The 19,383-nt window shown below is 52.5% G+C and overlaps 1 protein-coding gene across 9 annotated transcripts in view; it reads right to left on the bottom strand.

Annotated features, from left to right (window-relative positions):
• PBRM1 (polybromo 1) overlaps positions 1 to 19,383 on the bottom strand; it is a 552,328-nt gene that overhangs the window by 297,055 nt on the left and 235,890 nt on the right. For 6 of the 9 annotated variants that reach the window (XM_085624197.1, XM_085624200.1, XM_085624201.1 and 3 more), the window contains exon 15: positions 2,302 to 2,420. In XM_085624197.1, coding sequence (XP_085480323.1) covers positions 2,302 to 2,420 — 119 coding nt within the window. The remainder of the gene's footprint in view (positions 1 to 2,301; positions 2,421 to 19,383) is intronic. The other 3 variants (XM_085624202.1, XM_085624198.1, XM_085624203.1) reach the window with 1 other exon arrangement.

Here is a 19,383-nt window from a genome sequence, read left to right as displayed (position 1 = left end):
ATTGCAGTTACCACTTACAACAGGAGGTAATAAAGCGTAATCTTGAGGAGATAATACATTTAGAAATGGCCTGCTGGGAAATGTCATTTGGCAAAATAAATCAAATATTATTAAATATCCAAAATCCAAGTAGAAAAGAACTTTAAGAGCAGGAGCACCCCTTGCCCCAAAAATGTGTAAAGCATATTGTAGCTCAAAAACATTCAAAGGCAACCTGCCACTGCATGGGAGACAGGAGGGCAAAGAGCTTTTTGTTTTATTTTTCATCAATTTTGCACGTGCAGCAAAGTCAGGGGCATCCAAGATTACCTCTATCTGAGTTAAGGTGTCCTACTGGTACCGCACCCAAAGTATCCTGTGACTGGCAGTGTGATTATAGCCAAGGAGTTTTACCTCTAGGCCCGTGTGGAATCTTCCTTACAGCTCTCACTGGACAAAGGTCTACTGGAGTCCATAACTTGGTTCACAAGCAATCTTTATGTCTGGGACATTTATAAAAGATGTACGTATACATATCTGTGAGAGAGGTATGGTTCACAGGTGGGTTCAAGACAGGGGTTTCCTTTGTGTATTCTATGTGTTGCGCTATTGCCACAACCTTCTCTACATCCCTCCCCTGGGGTATGGGAATTTGGGGCAGCAGTGGACGAGAAATACAGTACTAAAATCCAGAGTATGCTTTCCCTCCCAGAGTGAAACCCACCCCTTCTTTCCCAGCTCCTGTGCTCCGGCAATCTTCCATAGCAACTGGTCCGGCACCGAGCGAAACACATACGTTTGACCAGTCAGAGCTGGTCTCACCGAACCTTCTGGCTTAGAAGTGTGCCAGTTGTTGCGGAGATCCCCATACAGGGTACTGGTCAGATTTGCAAAGTCAAAGATCTTTAGAAAGATAAAGACCCTCTTGTTAGCTCTAGTATCCTGAACTGAACACCAGTGCTCTACAAGCCGCCTCTCCCCGGAAGGAAAGGAACAATGGTAAAGGTTTCAGCTGGTTGTGTTTGTATATCTAAGGCCAGTGGGACTTTGCAAACAAAGTAAAGAGTGAATTTGGATTGTCAAATTTTTTGCAGCAAGTAAATGAAGTGCTCACTGGTCCCACTGGCCAGAGGGAATCACTGAAGATTTACACTGAGGATGTATTTATTGTTCACAATCTAAATAAGACTCAGACCTGCTATGAAGCCCAAAACTGGCATCCGCTTTAAAACAGCATTGGTCTCGAGACAATCCTAGTGCTCTAGGTGTTTGCATGTAATAAAAGTGTTGTTGAAAGGTATTTAGGGAATAAGAACTCGTCAGCTGTTCATCCAGGCTGTCCTTCCAGTTGTATTCTTGGCTAACGTGATCACACTAGCTTTACGCAGTGGGAGGACGGAGCCGCTGAAGGTGGGGAGTGGGTTATGGTAAGGGAGAGCAGGAGATCTCTCCTCTTGTGTGCTCACAAGAACCACACAGTGCCACTCCACTCTCTCAGCAATACTCTCTGTCAAGCTGCCCATACACAAGGGACGACCTGTCAGGGCAGAGCCATGAAGACATCTTTCTTACCCAAAAGTTCACTAATTATTTGTCAAGAACGGTTAGTGATGTCTTGCCCCATTAGTTGATCGCACTTACCTTTCTTTCTGTTACGATCGTATGAGCTTGGGTTTATCACTCAATGGTACTAGCACCATCATCCAACTTGTAGGACCTGGTACCATTCAGTGACATAAAAGTAGATACAATCAATTGAAAATCTCATGTCAATACTCTGACATAAATGCTCTTTCCAATAGCAAGACCATGGTCAAGAGGGTGGCTCACCAGTCATATTTTGCTAAAAGCTTTGCACAAGGTACAAGCTGTCAAAAAATATTTTTACAAAGATTATTGCTAAAAACACCTCCTGTCACTTTCTTCTCATAAACATAGACCTGATGTGTTCAGCTAACACTTGGTTGCATCTCTCCTGTTAAACCTTTGATTTCCTTCTAGCTGAGGTGTCCGCTGGGTTAAGGGCAAGTCAAGGTGAAGGACGGCCCTCGGATGAGCAGAGGTTGTACTACTACCAATAGGAGGAGCATAGACTTTTAAAGTCGCAGCGCATCACTGGAGCGTGAGACCAGCAAGCGCTGCTGCCTAATGTAGCTGCCTTTAAAGTAATCAAGTACATCATTTAAGCAAACATCAAACAGGACATGAAGTTGTAATGCTTTCTAAAACACCAAACAAGTCATCTAGTAGAACTTCATGTCAGACGCCAGCAGCAAGGGCTGCACACCACAGAAAGACCTGGCTGACTTTAAATCCGGATACATGCCTTCCTTGCTTATCTTCAGTTTTGGAGAGGCCATGTCATCGTCGTCGGGGACAGGACCAAGTTCCTTCCGTTTCTCTTTGAGGACTTTCTCCAGCAGATAGGAGTCGTTGTAGACCTGATGATTGGAACATCAAAAGGGGAATTAAGAAGCACTCTTCATAAGCACCAAGACTGAAATCCTCTAACCGTTTATCGATCTCAAGAAAATGGACTCAATTCCTACATTTATTTCAACAGAATGTATTACTGAAAAATGGCTCAAACAGAAAGGCTTTCAGTGAGTAACATTTAGTTACATAACAATTAACATCTGATAGTCCGCACCATGAAACCCATGGGTGAACGATGTAAGAAACTGACTTTATATATACTGCACCAAAGTGAGGTACAGTGTGTATAGAGTCCAAGAGTCTCCAGAGGTTTGGCAGAGGCTAAAGTTAGATATAACCTGACTCTCTTAAGTGGTAGCTTGGTCGAGCAGTAAGGCAGTATCGGAGGACAGTGTAAAGCATTTGTTGTACACACTCAGTCAGCAAATGGTCTCACACACTCAAGAACTGAACTCTAGGCCAATTGTTTTATATAAAAAAAATATACTGTTTTATTTCTAGAAACAAGCAAGCCTGGTACAGGTAAGCATATAAATACTTTGCAGTCTTAATTGACTTGTTTGAACACAGTTCAGAATTGCAGTATAACTGGTACTGGTTTTGGCTACAGGTTTAAGAAAGCAGTTTGCAACACATTGCAGGTAAAGTACATTCAATTGAATGGGCTTTTTAAGTAAAATGCAGTTAATTACTTTTCAGATTACTTTTCTAACCAAAGGACTGGATCCTTCATTCAGCCATGGGACATTTCCTGAAAACAGGTGAGTAAATGCGTTTTGGTTAAATGTATAATTTTTAAGGAATATTATTGTATTTCTAAAGTTGACACTTGGAAACTTTTTCAACTAGAATCACCAATGTTATCCTATGGGAGAAAATTCACTTAGCAGGTAAGTTGGGTTATCGTTACTTTTTCTTACTCCGTGCTGGATCCTGGATTCAGCACTGGGACATTTCCTGAATACAGTTGAGAAGATGCGTTTTGGTTAATCGGCTGATTTTTAAGGTATATTTGCAGTTTTCAAAAGTCGTCACTTAGAAACTTTTTGAGAGAAAAAGAGTCAATGTTATCCTATGAGGACAAGCATTGGCATGGCCAATAGGTCTCGCCTTTGGGACCTTATAAGTGTTTTGCCAGACCTATTGGTTTTGCCAGACTTTTTGTTTTACCCTATGGTCACAGGTTTGAAATCTGATGGGCCGTTCAGCTTTTCATCCCTCCGAGGTCGATAAAACAAATATCATTAAAATCTGTTATCTATCAAGCACATTAAAGGTCTCCACGTCAATGGATGTGTGTTCTATAAATACACCTGTTACATGTAAAGATACAGATAAGACCAAAGAAAAAAAGAGTTGTTCTCATGCTTAAGAAATCTTGGAACATATTCTTAAAACCACTGAATAATCAAAGAAGAAGGAGGTAAAACCAAAGAAACAGTACAAAGAAATATTTTCTGCTGATTTATTTTTCATAGAGAGGGGGTTGAGTGTGCCTTATCTGAAGACACCAAAACACACGAATCCGACGGAACTAAACATTGCATCTATTAGCGCAGGGTGCTCATATCAGTCAATGCTATTTTATCAATGCAAACTTTTTATGGTGTCTCTTCAACGAAGCCCGTGCTCCGCACCCATGGAACAATGTGGCACACTAGTCTAGGAAAACAGCACCACACTGCACAGGCAGGCGCGAGACTAGACTAAAAGACACTGCACTGAACAACACGGCAGCAACACACTTGACAACACGATGACACTATCTGGCTTGACAACAGGCACACGCTGGGCGAAACTAAATGTTGAGAATGCTCCTAATACAATACCTCAAGACTGACAAAGCACATAGGTACGTAGCTGTTCTTAGAACAGCAGGCGCAGTGGCACCAGGGCTCTGGGGTATAAAGTGCCCATCTCACGTCAATTGACACTATTTTTTGCTCTCACACAAAGAGGTGGAGGTCCAATTTTCTCCTGCTTGCACTGGGGCCCATGTAGTCCCACGGAAAGCAAACAAAAAACCCCGTAAATAGCCATTGCAAAAAAGTCCCGAGTTTCAAAGCGCAGCCCTTCCTGCGGGCGGAACATACACTTGGCAGCCGCTGTTTGTTGAAACCAATATCCATGTAAAACTGTTTCTTTTCTAATCACTCTGCTAATAGTCTAATCGCACGGTGTGCTGGAAAAACTGCAAGTTAATGGGTGCCCTGTCTGAGTGTATTTGCGTGCAGAAAAAACACACATCACGGAGGGCAACGAAAGAAAGAGAGGTGGGGAGGCGCAGGGGGCTCTAGCCACCAGCATCCTGAAAGGAGCCCAGGCTGCCCCCCTCCCCCACTTCAACGGAACCCACAGCGCACCAGGACAGAAACTGGGGTGCGGGGCGGGGGTAGCGCGTGCGCGCGAGAGAGAAAACTTCACACACACTTTAGACAGATGTGTGCAAGAGGAGAAGAATTTTATTGCCCCATGTATGTGCACCCTACTGAGAAATACTAATATTTGCTGAGAGAAAACATTTTGTTTATACAAAATAAGTTGCCACAAAAACGAGGAGTCCCGTTCAAGAGTATCAAACTGCATGCATCACGTAGGCATTTTATCAGTCATGCAACCTGCTCCTCATACTGAAATGGCAGTACTATCCTAGGAAAGGCACTGAAGCCCGCTAAATCTCCATCCACATGGTATACATATCGCTGTAGAAAAGTTTTAAAGAGTGTGCCAAAACTCTTTCTCAAAGTCATTACGCGCATATGCGGATAACCAGGTGGTGCTCCAGGTGGTGCTCTACCATGTAAAGCACGTCTTCAACAAGGCCGACGCTGTCATCGCACCCCACCTGCGAGACATCATCAACACATCCTTCGACACCGCCACCTTCCCTGAGAGCTGGAAGCCCGCCGAACTCAGCGCTCTACTCAAAAAACCAACAGCAGACCCCACCGAACTCAAGAACTACCGCCCCATCTCGCTCCTCCCGTTTCCAGCCAAAGTCATCGAGAAGACCGTCAACAAGCAGATGGCCGCCTTCCTCGAGACGAATGGATCCCTCGACCCCTCACAGTCCGGCTTCCGAGCCAATCACAGCACCGAGACCGCCCTCATCGCCGCCACCGATGACATCCGAGCCCTGATGGACAACGGAGAAACAGCGGCCCTCATCCTCCTAGACCTCTCCGCGGCATTCGACACTGTCTGCCACCGCACCCTAGTACAGCGCCTCAGCAACATCGGAATCCAGGACAAGGCGCTGGAATGGATCATCTCCTTCCTCGACGGAAGAACTCAGAGTCCGCCTACCACCGTACAAGTCAGAGGCCTCCGAAGTCATCTGCGGCGTCCCTCAAGGATCCTCTCTGAGCCCCACCCTCTTCAACGTCTACATGAGCCCCCTCGCGGCCATCGCACGCCAACACAACCTCAGCATAATCTCCTACGCCGACGACACCCAGCTGATCCTCTCCCTGACCGACGACCCCGCCACCGCCAGAGCCAACCTACACGAAGGGATGAAAGAGGTAGCCGAGTGGATGACGACCAGCCACCTGAAACTGAACTCTGACAAGACGGAGGTCCTCATCCTGGGCTCTTCACCCTCCGCCTGGGACGACTCCTGGTGGCCTCCCGCCCTGGGCACCGCACCCAAACCGACAGACCATGCACGCAACCTGGGCTTCATCCTGGACTCCTCCCTCTCCATGACCAGGCAAGTCAACAACGTCTCCTCGGCGTGCTTCAACATCCTACGCATGCTACGGAAGATCTTCTGGTGGATCCCCACCGAGACCAGGAAGACCGTCACCCAGGCCCTCGTCACCAGCCGACTGGACTACGGCAACGCCCTCTACGCCGGTACCACCGCCAAGCTCCAGAAGAGACTCCAGCAGATCCAGAACGCCTCAGCCAGACTCATCCTCGACATCCCACGAACCAGCCACATCTGAGAGACCTTCACTGGCTCCCCGTCAACAAAAGAATCACCTTCCGCCTCCTCGCCCACGCACACAAAGCCCTACACGACCAAGGCCCGAGCTACCTCAACAGCCGGATCAACTTCTACGCTCCCAAACGCCACCTCCGATCAGCCAACCACGCCCTCGCCGCCGTACCCCGCATCCGAAGAGCGACTACAGGAGGAAGGTCCTTCTCCTACCTGGCCGCCAAGACCTGGAACTCCCTCCCGGCCGACCTGCGCCTGACCAAAGACCACCTCTCCTTCAGGAAGAAGCTGAAGACCTGGCTGTTCGAGCAGTAGCGGCACCCCCCCTCCCCCAGCGCCTTGAGACCCTACGGGTATGTAGCGCGCTCTATAAGTGTCACTGATTGATTGATTGATTGCTTCGGATGAAATGGGTTACACAGGAGTTTGGAAATACTTTTTTTGCCTGACAACTTTACACAAAGCTGCTTCCACAGCCCACTGCAAGCGCGCCCTGTCTTTTGAAGGTCCGCGCAGACACAGACGCAATATTGACTGAAAGTCGAGACTGCAGGGCCATGTGTTCGCCCCTATGTACCCTGGAGTGGTTGAACCCGCAACCAGCCTTATGACGACAGACCTGGTTCTGGGGTCCCGAGAAGCCCCCACTGCCCGAACATTTCTGCTTCACCATCCAGTCTTCGATCCCCTTGCGAGCCAGGCAGGCATTCACCGAGCCAGGCAGGCATTCACCGCAAAACTGTCCCCTGCGAGGAAACAGTGAGACAGGCATTTGGGTGAAAGCAGGAATGTGGTGCAGCAATTCTGGTGCCGTAAGTCATAGGTGTACATGGGCGACTATCGAGGGTTGCTAATGTATCCTCATCATACATTAGATGCTCCACAGCGCACTTGCAAGTTGGCAAACGGCACAGGTTTAAACAAGCTTGCGGTGAGGAGGGGGCTGAGGACAACGTTCGACTCTACACAAATCAGTAGCGCTGGCCTCCTCAGATTACTCGCACTGGAGGTCTCTGCATGGTCACCTGCTAGCCCCCTAGTGGTGCGCGCAAAAAACAAAAAGCGAAAGCGCGGCGCCTTGTGTGTAACCCGACACACGAGGAATGCAGATGGCGCACACCACTTCTCGCTAACTCAAGGCAAAGGCTGTGGGAGTGACTATCTGTTAACAAGCAGGAAGTGGGATAAGGGAGGGGGGTAGGGCACATCACGCGCACTAAGGCAGGCAGGCTGGCAAATGGTGTGACTTTCGCGGCCGCTTCCACTGAGAACATCAAAGCGGCCGTGAAAGTGACGCAGGCTGCCAAATGGTGCGCGCGCCCGGCGCACATGCACTGTAGCTGGAGGCCTGAAAAGCCACTAGTTTGCACTTCCAAAACCTGGCTTACTAAAACTCTCGCCAGAGCAGCGCTAAAGCGCTGGCTCAGACGAGACCTAAAAAATGAGTTATCGGTTTCAAGGTAAGTAATCGGTCTCTTGAGTTAGGGTTCTGGAGTTAGACTCAGGGGTCTCCCAGGGTCAGTGATGCACTGTTTTACCTTCAGCGGCACTCGCCCGGCCGGGTGCAGAGTGATGTGGCCCAATGTTATCCTATGGGGGATAGGGGGACTCCGGTTGATGGTTGCTGGCAAGCAGGCCACGGGGTTGTGGGAGCAAAGCTCCTAGGGTTAAGCTCAGGGCACGTTGGGGACCAAGTTAGCACCAAAGGGACACCCTCAGCGGCGCTAGGGCAGCCGGGTGCAGGGTGCAGTTTTGAGGCCTGTTTTATTTAATGGAGATTCTCCGGAACAAAGAAGCACTGCGGGCTCGGGGATGAAGATCTTCCAGGAGTGACCACCACTTCGAGGGGTAAGTTGGGATGTTGAGGGTTGGTTAGGCACCACTGGGTTGGACACACAAGGCCTTTGGGCGTCTGGTTCAGGGGTGCCCTTAGACGTCGGATTTTCTTACTCGCTCTGGTTGCGGTAGGTCTACTGGATTGAGGCTGCAGGCGTCGTCTGGAGGTTTGAGGCAGGTCGGGGGTCACCGGATCTCAGGTCAGGACCTCCTCGTGGTGTTTGTTCACTCAAACACAGGCCGGACTCGGAGGGTGCAGAGTGTGCTGGATTCGTTGTTTCTGTCTGGCACCAGAAGCTGCAGTTCAAACACGTACGATGTTCACAGGAGAAACAGCTTGGAGAGGGAATGCAGGCAGGTCCTCCAAGGGTTTTTGAGTTTGCTGGCCGCTGGACACGCCAGGATTTTGCAGGAGCAGGTTCGATGGTAGACGTGCCTGTAGGGCTGGGGCCAAGTCAGTGGGTGTCGTCCTCTTGTTAACTCTGCACGGCTTCTCGTCCTGATCTTGTGGTTGCTGGATCTGAGGAAGGAAGGTCAGGGTGCCCCTAAATACTAAATTTAGGGTAATTACAGGTAGGTAAAGGGCAGGGACCAATGGGTCCCTTCCCTGGGGTGGGTACCCCCCCCATCCTGCCACTCTCCAGTGGGATGGGGGCAGGAGCCTGTCCCTGGTTGGCTGGGTCCCCCCATCCTCAAGATGGCGGGGACTCGAGGTTGTGCTTCTCCTTGCCTCCCCCACCTTAGGGGTGGAGTTGGCAGAGGTGGGCACACCTCTCCGTTTTTCCCGCCGGGTCTCCCGCCCAAAGTGGGGGGTAGAACCATTGGAATTGCTGAGTACAGCATGTGGTCTGGAGAAGCTCACAAAGGCGGCATGACTTTGAAGCTTCTCCTTCGTGAACCCTGACCATCCTGGGGGAGGAGGCTTGGCACCTCGTCCCAGGATGTGCATTGGTGAAAGGCCCCCGAAAGCAGCAAGCTCTCAACCCAGGGGTCCAGAAACATGTCTGGTGGTGGCAGCCTGCGCAGCCACTCAGTCAGGTCACTGGGAGTTGGTCGAGTTTCAGGGGGCATCTCTAAGATGCCCTCTGTTGTGCATTTTACATTAAATCCCACACTGGCATCAGTGTGGGTTTAATGTGCTGAGAAATTTGATACCAAACTTCCCAGTCCTCAGTGCAGCCATTATGGTGCTTTGGAGTTCGTAATGACAACCTCCCAGCACCATATACTCTTAATGGCAGCACTGCACTTACAGGGCCCAGGAAGGGACCTGGGTACTGTAGGGGTATAGGGCTCATGCACCTGTACCCTCATCACTGGCATAGGGCACCCAGCTAGAGGGGTGACTGATGTATGCCAGGGCAGAGGTTTGTGGGCATGGCACACAGGGATGTGTGCCATGTCGACTCTTTGTTTAGTTGTGCACCCACACACTCAGCCTGCAAAGGCAGTGTGTGTGTGTCAGGGTACAGGGCCTCGAAGGGTGGCACAATAAGTGCTGCAGCCCTTAGGGGCCTTCTCTTGTCACAGTGCCCTGGGTACCTGTGGTACCATTTACCAGGGGCTGACATGTGGCCAGAGATGCCAATTGGGTTTAGGCTTTAAGGCAGTTTTAGGGAAGGAACACAGGCCCTGGGTACCCGATTGGCAGGAGCCCAGGGCACACTCAAAGTACATCAGCAATTCATCAAAAAATGGGGGCAACCATGCAGAAAGAAGGCACTTTCTCACACGTGTGCTTTAAAAATACGCGTTACTTTAAGGTGAGGCCATTTCCTGAAGGCCTGGTGCAGTCACTGGGTACAGGGTAGGTCCTGGGTGGGTACAATGTTAACACTGGTGCTCCAGAACTAACCGGACCATTTGACTATCGGGGTAGAGCCAACCAGGAGTGCAGTCTTTCACTTGAAAGTGGAGGGGGAAATGTACCATATTGAAACAAATGGGTTACTCAGATGTTGAATTATTCACCCTCTTTTTCCTGTTCCAGTTTCCACTTACTTCCTCCCCCTTTTTTCAATCAGCACATTTGTAAAGCGCACTACTCACCCGTGAGGGCCTCAATGCGCGTGGGGGTGCTGCTACTGCTCTAACAGCCAGGTCTTGAGTAGCCTCCTGAAGGTCAGTAGGTCATGGATCTGCCGTAGGAGGATGGGGAGGGTGTTCCAGGTCTTGCCAGCGAGGTGGGAGAATGATCTTCTGCCGGTGGGCGCTCTTTGGATGCGGGGGACGATGGCGAGGGTGAGGGCGAGGTCGGCAGAGCAGAGCTGGCCGTTCAGGGTGTAGAAGGGGAGTCGTCTGTTGAGGTATGCCGGTCCGGTGTTGTGGAGTGCTTTGTGTGCGTGGGTGAGGAGCTTGAAGGTGATCCTCTTGTTGACGGGGAGCCAGTGCAGGTCTCTCAGGTGGGGTGAGATGTGGCTGTGGCAAGGGATGTCGAGGATGAGGCGTGCAGAGGCGTTCTGTATGCGTTGCAGTCGTTTCAGGAGTTTGGCCGAGGCTCCCGCGTAGGAGTTTCCGTAGTCCAGCCTGCTGCTGACGAGGGCCTGTGTGACTGTTCTCGTTTCGGTGGAAATCCACCTGTAGATCTTGCGGAGCATGGGGAGGGTGTTGAAGCAGGAGGACGAGACGACGTTGACCTGCTTGGTCATGGAGAGTGTGGAGTTGAGGATGACCCCCAGGTTGCGTGCGTGGTCGGTGGGTGTCGGTGCTGCTCCCAGTGTGGTTCGCCACCAGGAGTCGTCCCAGGCTGATGGCGTGGAGCCGAGGATGAGGACCTCCGTCTTGTCCGAGTTCAGCTTCAGTCGGCGCTTCTTCATCCACTCAGCAACGGCCTTCATTCCTTCGTGGAGGTTGGCTTTGGCGGTGAGGGGGTCCTTTGGTGAGGGGGTCCTTTGGTGAGGGAGAGAATCATCTGGGTGTCGTCGGCGTAGCAGATGATGTTGAGGTCGTGCAGTCGGGCGACGTGGGTAAGCGGTGCCATGTAGATGTCGAACAGTGTCGGACTGAGGGATGACCCTTGGGGTACGCCGCAGATGATCTCGTAGGCTTCAGAACGGAATGGGGGAGGCGGACGCTCTGGGTTCTGCCAGAGTGGAAGGAGGTGGTCCACTCCAGAGCCTTGTCTCGGATCCCTGCGTTGTGGAGGCGTGTGCGTAGGGTGCGGTGGTCGACCGTGTCGAAGGCAGCTGAGAGGTCCAGGAGGATGAGGGCCGCGGTTTCACAGTTGTCCAGCAGGGTCCTGATGTCATCTGTGGCGGCGATGAGGGCAGTTTCGGTGCTGTGGTTGCTGCGGAACCCGGACTGGGTGGGTCCAGGATGTTGTTCTTCTCGAGGTAGTGGGTCAGTTGTCTGTTGACAATCTTCTCGATGACCTTCGCCGGGAACGGGAGCAAGGAGATGGGCCCGAAGTTCTTGAGGTCTCTCGGATCCGCCTTGGGTTTCTTGAGTAAGGCGTTGATCTCGGAGTGCTTCCAGCTCTCCGGGAAGGTCGCGGTCTCGAAGGAGATGTTGATGACTTCGCGGAGATGGGGTGCGATGGTGGCGCTAGCTTTGTTGAAGATGTGGTGCAGGTACAGGTCTGACAGAGAGCTGGAGTGGATGGTGTTCGTGATTTTGATGGTGTCATCGAACACGTTGGTCCAGGTGAGCATGGGGTCGATGCGGATGGTGGCCGGGGGGTCCGAGGTGTCGTTGGCGGTCAAAGCTGTCTGGGATGTCTGCGATCTTGCAGTGGAAGAAGGTGGCAAGGGAGCCGCACATGTCTTATGATGGTGGGATGTCGTTGGCGCAGGGGTTGGAGATGTTGAAGAGCTCTTTGCTGTTGTGTGCGTTGTTTGAGGCGGTTCTTGAAGGAGGCCCTTTTGGCGGTTCTGATGAGGTGATGGTGTATGCGGATGGCTTTCTTGTGGGCCTCATGGCTGTCCGGTGTCTGTTCGCGGTGCCATTTCTTCTCTAGTTTCCGGCAGGTTTGCTTGGAGGCCTGGAGGTCTGCAGTGAACCAGCTGGCTTTCTTGTTGGTGTGTCTGTTGTAGGGTTTCTTGATCTGGGCGAGAGTGTTGGTGCAGTCGTCGATCCATCGCCTGAGGTCGCGGGCGGAGGTGTCAGTAGGGTCGGCGGGTGGGCTCTGGGTGAGGGTGGTGTTAAGCTGGACATCGGTGACTTTGCTCCAGCTGCGGCGGGGGATCTGTTGAGTGCGGTGGTGCGTGGTGGGTTTCCGGAAAGTGAAGTGAATGCAGCGATGGTCGGTCCAGTGGAGTACGGTGGTGTGACTGAAAGAGACGTGGGAGGTAGCGGAGAAGATGTTATGTTATGTTATATAGCATTTCTATAGCGCACGGCTACTCCGACAGAGTGTCCCGGTGCTTTTCACTTGCAGCTGGGGTTGAGCGTGTGGCCGGCGGAGTGGGTGGGAGTTGTGACGAGCTGTTTGAGTCCGAGGATGGCGAGGTTGTCGATCAGGGTGTTGGAGTTGGTGTTCTTGAGGTGGAAGTTCAGGTCTCCGAGGAGGATGTAGTCTGTGGAGGACATGGCGTGTGTGCTGATGAAGTCGGCGATGGAGTCACTGAACTGAGGCCAGGGTCCGGGGGGGTCCGTAGACGAGCGTTCCTCTGAGGGTGGTGTTGGGGTCCGTGTGGATCTGGAAGTGCAGGTGTTCAGCGGTGCTGAGGGTGTCGTTGGTGCTGGTCGGGTACCCGAGGATGTTTTTGTGGACGATTGCGATTCCACCTCCTACTCTGTTGTTGCGGTCCCTGTGGGTGATCTTGTAGCCATCCAGGATGGCTATAGCGATATCGGGCGTGGAGGAGGCGTTCATCCAGGTTTCTGTCAGGAAGGCGACATCCGGGGTGGACATGTCGACCAGGTCACAGAGTTAGACGGCGTGTTTGCGTGCGGAGCGGGTGTTGCGTAGGATGCATCTGAGGTGCTGGTGTCCTTACGCGGCGGGCGGTTCGGCGGCTCGGAGGCTGGTGAAGCTGCAGTTCCGGCAGGAGAAGGGTCCTTGGGTGCGCTTCGGGGCGGCCAGGAAGCAGGTGTGTGATCGTCCGGTGTTGAGTGCGTGGAGGGTGCTGGCATCGTAGTGGCATCGGTCGTCGTGGCGGTCGCGGGCACCAGGGGGTCTGGCGCTGGGCACGGTCCAGACGCAGACGGGCTTGCCTTAGGCGCTCCAGCAGCACGGCCGCGCAGCGGCCACCATAAGAAGGGGAGGTGGGAGGGAGGAGCAGCTGGGAGAGGGAGCAGGACAAATGGGCGTCCGGGGGGCAAGGCCGCAGGGGATGCAGTGGCGGGAAGGGAGAGCAGAGACGGGCAGAAAACGCAGGGCACAATACAGGCTAAAAATGGAAAAAGAACAATACAACAAAAGCAAGCAGAAGGGGACACAGTGAGCAAAACGAAATTACACTGGCAACGAAGGAACAGTGGAAAAAACAGAAGGCAGGAAGTGAAAAGGGGCACAGGGGGCAAAACGAGATTACACTGGCAACGACGGTACAGAAGGAAGAGGTCTTGTTTGGCAGCACAGCGGTCACACAGTTCGTATGAGCACCAGAAAAAGTGCTTTCAGAATCACTAACGAGTCCCACATGTTGACAGCCTCGCGCTTGGTGGGAGCTTTGTGCTTCCACTGAAAACAAGTGCTTGCATTGCATCTGTGCTCTTTGGGTAAGCTGATGCTCCATATGTAGGAGGCGGACTATATATAAATAGCGCACCTGAGGGGTACAGTATGCAAATAGTCCAGACGAACCTTAGTTTACTGGGCCTTCGTTAAAAATCCCAAATGCTCTCTTTGTGGTAGTGTGGCCGAGCAGTTTCGGGATTATCAAGGGGAGTGTTAGGCATTTGTTGCGCACAGAGTCAATAAATGAGGCACACAATCATAAGGGAATCCAAGACCAATTTAGAAAAATAACAGATTTTTATATTCCTTTAGACACCAAGATCTTCGGGGTCAGTTAAGTATTTTTCGAATTCGAGATTTTCAGAAATACAGATAATACAGCTGTCTCGAGCTGAGCCTCGAACAGTGTAATGTTGTCCCATGGGAGAAACATACACTGCATAGGGATACTCGCAATTGAGTTACGGGGTTGTAACTCTGGACTTAAGGTAAGTAGGGACCAAGGTCCTCAGAACCACCAGCAGTTTGACCTGCCCCGGTGTGTCCGGGCGCAGAGGTGCTGGTCGCAAGGATAGCCTCAAACACCACCGCTGAAGGCAGTTGGGAAACCTGCAACAGGAAAGGCTGAAAGTGGGGACTGTGGGACCAGTCCGGCAACCCAAAGGGGGGCTTGGCTGTTGAGGGTCTCTGGCTCAAGGGTGCACTGTCGGTAGGCTCAGACTCTGGCTCTAAGGCTCGGCCTCAGAGGGGCTTTATCCGGAGGGTCCCTGGGGCAGTGTCCCTGGGTCAGGGAAGCACTGTCGGTAGGTTCAGACTCTGGCTGTGAGGCTCTGGCGCAGAGGGGTTTTGTCCGGAGGGTCTCTAGGGCGAGGGTGTATGGTCGGTAGGCTCAGACTCTGGCTGTGAGGCTCGGGCGCAGAGGGGTTTTGTCCGGAGGGTCTCTGGCTCAAGGGTGCACGGTCTGTAGCCTCAGACTCTGGCTGTGAGGCTTGGGCGCAGAGGGTCTTTGTCCGGAGGGTCCCTGGGGCAGTGTACCTGGGTCAGGGGTGCACTGTTGGTAGGCTCAGACTCTGGCTGTGAGGCTTGGGTGCAGAGGGGCTTTGTGCGGAGGGTCCCTGGGGCAAGGGTGCACTGTCGGTAGGCTCAGACTCTGGCTGTAAGGCTTGGGCACAGAGGGGCTTTGTCCAGAGGGTCCCTGGGGCAGTGTCCCTGGGTCAGGGGTGCACTGTTGGTAGGCTCAGACTCTGGCTGTGAGGCTCGGGCGCAGAGGGGCTTTGTCCGGAGGGTGTCTGGCTCAAGGGTGCACGGTCGGTAGGCTCAGACTCTGGCTGTGAGGCTCGGGCGCAGAGGGGCTTTGTCCGGAGGGTGTCTGGCTCAAGGGTGCACGGTCGGTAGGCTCAGACTCTGGCTGTGAGGCTCTGGCGCAGAGGGGTTTTGTCCAGAGGGTTTCTAGGGTGAGGTTGCACAGTCGGTAGGCTCAGACTCTGGCTGTGAGGCTCGGGCGCAGAAGGGCTTTGTACAAAGGGTCTCTGGCTCAAGGGTGCACGGTCGGTAGGATCAGACTCTGGCTGGGAGGCTCGGGCGCAGAGGGGCTTTGTCCGGAGGGTCTCTAGGGCGAGGGTGCACGGTCGGTAAGCTCAGACTCGGCTGTAAGGCTTGGCTGCAATGGTGTTTTGTCCAGCGGGTCCCTGGGGCAGTGTCTCTGGGTCAGGGGTGCACTGTCAGTAGGCTCAGACTCTGGCTGTGAGGCTCAGGCGTAGAGGGGCTTTGTCCGGAGGGTCTCAAGGGCGAGGGTGCATGGTCGGTAGGCTCAGACTCTGGTTGTGAGGCTCGGTCGCAGAGGGGTTTTGTCCGGAGGGTCTCAAGGGCGAGGGTGCATGGTCGGTAGGCTCAGACTCTGGATGTGAGGCTCAGGCGCAGAGGTGTTTAGTCCAGAGGGTCTCTGGCTCAAGGGTGCACGGTCTTTAGGCTCTGACTCTGGCTTTGAGGCTCGGGCACAGAGGGGCTTTGTCCGGAGGGTCTTTGGCTCAGGGGGTGCACGGTCGGCAGGCTCAGACTCTGGCTGTAAGGCTCGGGCACAGAGGGGCTTTGTCCGGAGGGTCTCTGCCTCAAGGGTGCAAGATCAGTAGGCTCAGACTCTGGCTGTGAGGCTCGGGCCCAGAGGGGTTTTGTACGGAGGGTCTCTGGCTGAAGGGTGCACGGTCGGTAGGCTCAGACTCTGGCTGTAAGGCTCGGTCGCAGAGGTGTTTTGTCCGCAGGGTCTCTGGCTCAAGGGTGCAGGGTCGGTAGGCTCAGACTCTGGCTGTGAGGCTCGGGCGCAGAGGAGTTTTGTCCTGAGTGTGTCTGGCTCAAGGGTGCATGGTCGGTAGGCTCAGACTCTGGCTGTGAGGCTCGGGCGCAGAGGGGCTTTGTCCGAAGGGTCTCTGGCTCAAGGGTGCACGGTCGGTAGGCTCAGACTCTGGCTGTGAGGCTCGGGTGCAGAGGGGCTTTGTCCGGAGGGTCTCTGGCTCAAGGGTGCACGGTCGGTAGGCTCAGACTCTGGCTGTGAGGCTCTGGCGCAGAGGGGTTTTGTCCGGAGGGTCTCTAGGGCGAGGGTGCAAGGTCTGTAGGCTCAGATTCCGGCTGTGAGGCTCGTGTGCAGAGCGGCTTTGTCCGGAGGGTATCTGGCTCAAGGGTGCACTGTCAGTAGGCTCAGACTCTGGCTGTGAGTCTCGGGCGCAGAGGGGCTTTGTCCGGAGGGTCTCTGGCTCAAGGGTGCACGGTCGGTAGGCTCAGACTCTGGCTGTGAGGCTCGGGCGCAGAGGGGCTTTGTCCGGAGGGTCTCTGGCTCCAGTGTGCACGGTTGGTAGGCTCAGACTCTGGCTGTGTGGCTCGGGCACAGAGGGGCTTTGTCCGGAGGGTCTTTGGCTCAAGGTTGCACTGTTGGTAGGCTCAGACTCGGGCTGTAAGTCTTGGCCGCAAAGGTGTTTTGTCTGGAGGGTCCCTGGAGCAGTGTCCCTCGGTCAGGGGTGCACGGTCGGTAGGCTCAGACTCTGGCTGTGAGGATTGGCGCAGTGTTGTTTAGTCCGAAGGGTCTCTGGCTCAAGGGTGCACGGTCGGTAGGCTCAGACTCTGGCTGTGAGGCTCGGGTGCAGAGGGGCTTTGTCCGGAGGGTCTCTGGCTCAAGGGTGCACGGTCGGTAGGCTCAGACTCTGGCTGTGAGGCTCGGGCATGGAGGGGTTTTGTCCGCAGGGTCTCTGGCTCAAGGGTGCACGGTCGGTAGGCTCAGACTCTGGCTGTGAGGCTCGGGTGCAGAGGGGCTTTGTCCAGAGGGTCTCTGGCTCAAGGGTGCACGGTCGGTAGGCTCAGACTCTGGCTGTGAGGCTCGGGCGTGGAGGGGTTTTGTCCGCAGGGTCTCTGGCTCAAGGGTGCACGGTCGGTAGGCTCAGACTCTGGCTGTGAGGCTCGGGTGCAGAGGGGCTTTGTCCAGAGGGTCTCTGGCTCAAGGGTGCACGGTCGGTAGGCTCAGACTCTGGCTGTGAGGATCGGGCGTACAGGGGCTTTGTCCAGAAGGTCGCTTACGATGGAGGATCTCGCTTTTTAAGTTGACCAGGAGATGGGGACAAAACAGGACAACATAGCCGCTCTTGATGATTGCCTCTCTGATACCGACGTCTCACATTAGTAGGTCTGTCTTGGCGATTGGGACTGGAGGGCTCCTAGAGGGTGTAGCATCTCAAAGTCACGGGAGAGACAGGGCGAACCTCCGGGAGCTTTAGGAACCTTCTCCTGGGTTGCTGCTGCATCGGTGGATCCGTGATCATGTAGCTGTGGAACTTATAATGACCAGTGCCCAGTACATATACTTAAGACTGCTTCCCTGTTCACTTGCACCAATCAGTAATTGAACTAGACAGCACAGGGGCATAGCAGCTCAGGCAGATATGACTTCACATCTAATATATTTCACCCTGCCTTAGGGCTACAAAGCCTGCTATAGGGGTGATGTAAATATATTACATGCAGCAACTTTAGCATAGTACACAGTGAGTGTGCCATGCTGTGTTTTCACTCATGCTTTGCACCATGACACCCAGCCTGCATGCAATTTGTGTGGAGGTCCCTTAGCATGGCATAATAAATGCAGCAGCCCTCACGGAACCTCTTCAGTACCCGTGCCCAGGTGCCAGGGGTATTACTTACTAGGGAATTACAGGGGTGCTCAAGTGCGTGACAATTGGGTTACAATTGAACAGTTACTTTGTTTTAGGGAAATAACCCTGGCACTGGAGCCTGGTTAGCAGGTTTCCATGCAGTCCCAGAGTTGAAAACCAGCACCTAATAGTTAATGGGGGCAAAAGGTTAGGTGACCACTGCAAAACAATTCCAGTTTGTGAGAAAGTGGCTCTGTATATACTGTTCCCAAATAGGTACAGGGTGTACAGAGTCCACAGTCCCCAAAGGTTTGGCAGAGGTTAAAGTTAGATATAACCTTACTCTCTACAGTATCAGAGGACAGTGTAAAGCATTTGTTGTACACACTCAGTCAGCAAATGGTCTCACACACTCAAGAACTGAACTCTAGACCAATGGTTTATATAAAAAATATGGTTGTTTTATTTTAGAACCAACAATAGGTATAAAAATATACTTTCTCAGAATGAGATGCTTTAGTTAAATACTTTTGCAATAGGCAATTGACTTTTGTAGGTAATAGTTACAGGTTGTTGCAAAACACAATCATACATTGAGCTCAATGTGAGTTTTAAGTTATTTGCAATAGATTACTTTCAGGATTACTTTTCTAACTCCAGGACTGGATCCTAGATTCAGTCCTGGGACAGTTCTTGGAAACAAGTGAGTAAATTTGTCTTAGTTACTGTTGTGATTTCAATATTTTGTCATTTTAAAAATTGACACTTAGAAGAAATTTTTAAGAAAAACAGTCAATGATTCCCTATGGGAGAAAATTAAAGTTACGGGTAAAGTAGGTTCTCGTTACTTTTGTAATCCAGGGCTGGGCTCCTAGGCTCAGTACTGGGACCTCTATCTAAAACAGGTAAGCAATTACGTTTTCACAGTTGGTACGATTTTTAAAGAATATTTGTAGTTTGCAAAAATCGACAGAAGAAATTACTCGGTTGATTTTAGGTGAATATTTTAACTTTTAGAAACTCCACACTTAGAAGGAATTTCAGAAGAAACCAGTCAATGTTACCCTATGGAAGAAAATTGGGTTATCGGCTTTTGGGTAAGTACTCGACTGGCAGAGTTAAGGTTCTGGGCACAGACTCAGGGGTCTCCCAGGGTCTGGTTGGTACAGTTGTTACACCCTCAGCGGCACTGGGTCGGCCGGGTGCAGAGTGAGTTAGGCCCAATGTTATCCTATGGGAGACAGGGGGGCCTTGGTTGGTGGCTGCTGACTAGCAGGCCACGCAGATGGGGGAGCTGGCCTCCTGGTCACTTGCTCAGGGCAAATGGGGTAGTAGGTAGGAGTAGAATTACACTGCCAGGGCCACTCGGGCGGCTGGGTGCAGGGCGCTTTTGAGCCTTCAGGCGCTCCATTGATTTCAGTGGGAAAGCTCAA

This window comes from Triturus cristatus, chromosome 9 (assembly GCF_964204655.1).
Source record: "Triturus cristatus chromosome 9, aTriCri1.1, whole genome shotgun sequence".
Lineage (NCBI taxonomy): Eukaryota > Metazoa > Chordata > Amphibia > Caudata > Salamandridae > Triturus > Triturus cristatus.
The sequence above is the reverse complement of the archived record's forward strand: the minus strand, read 5'-3'. Positions and strand labels throughout refer to the sequence as shown.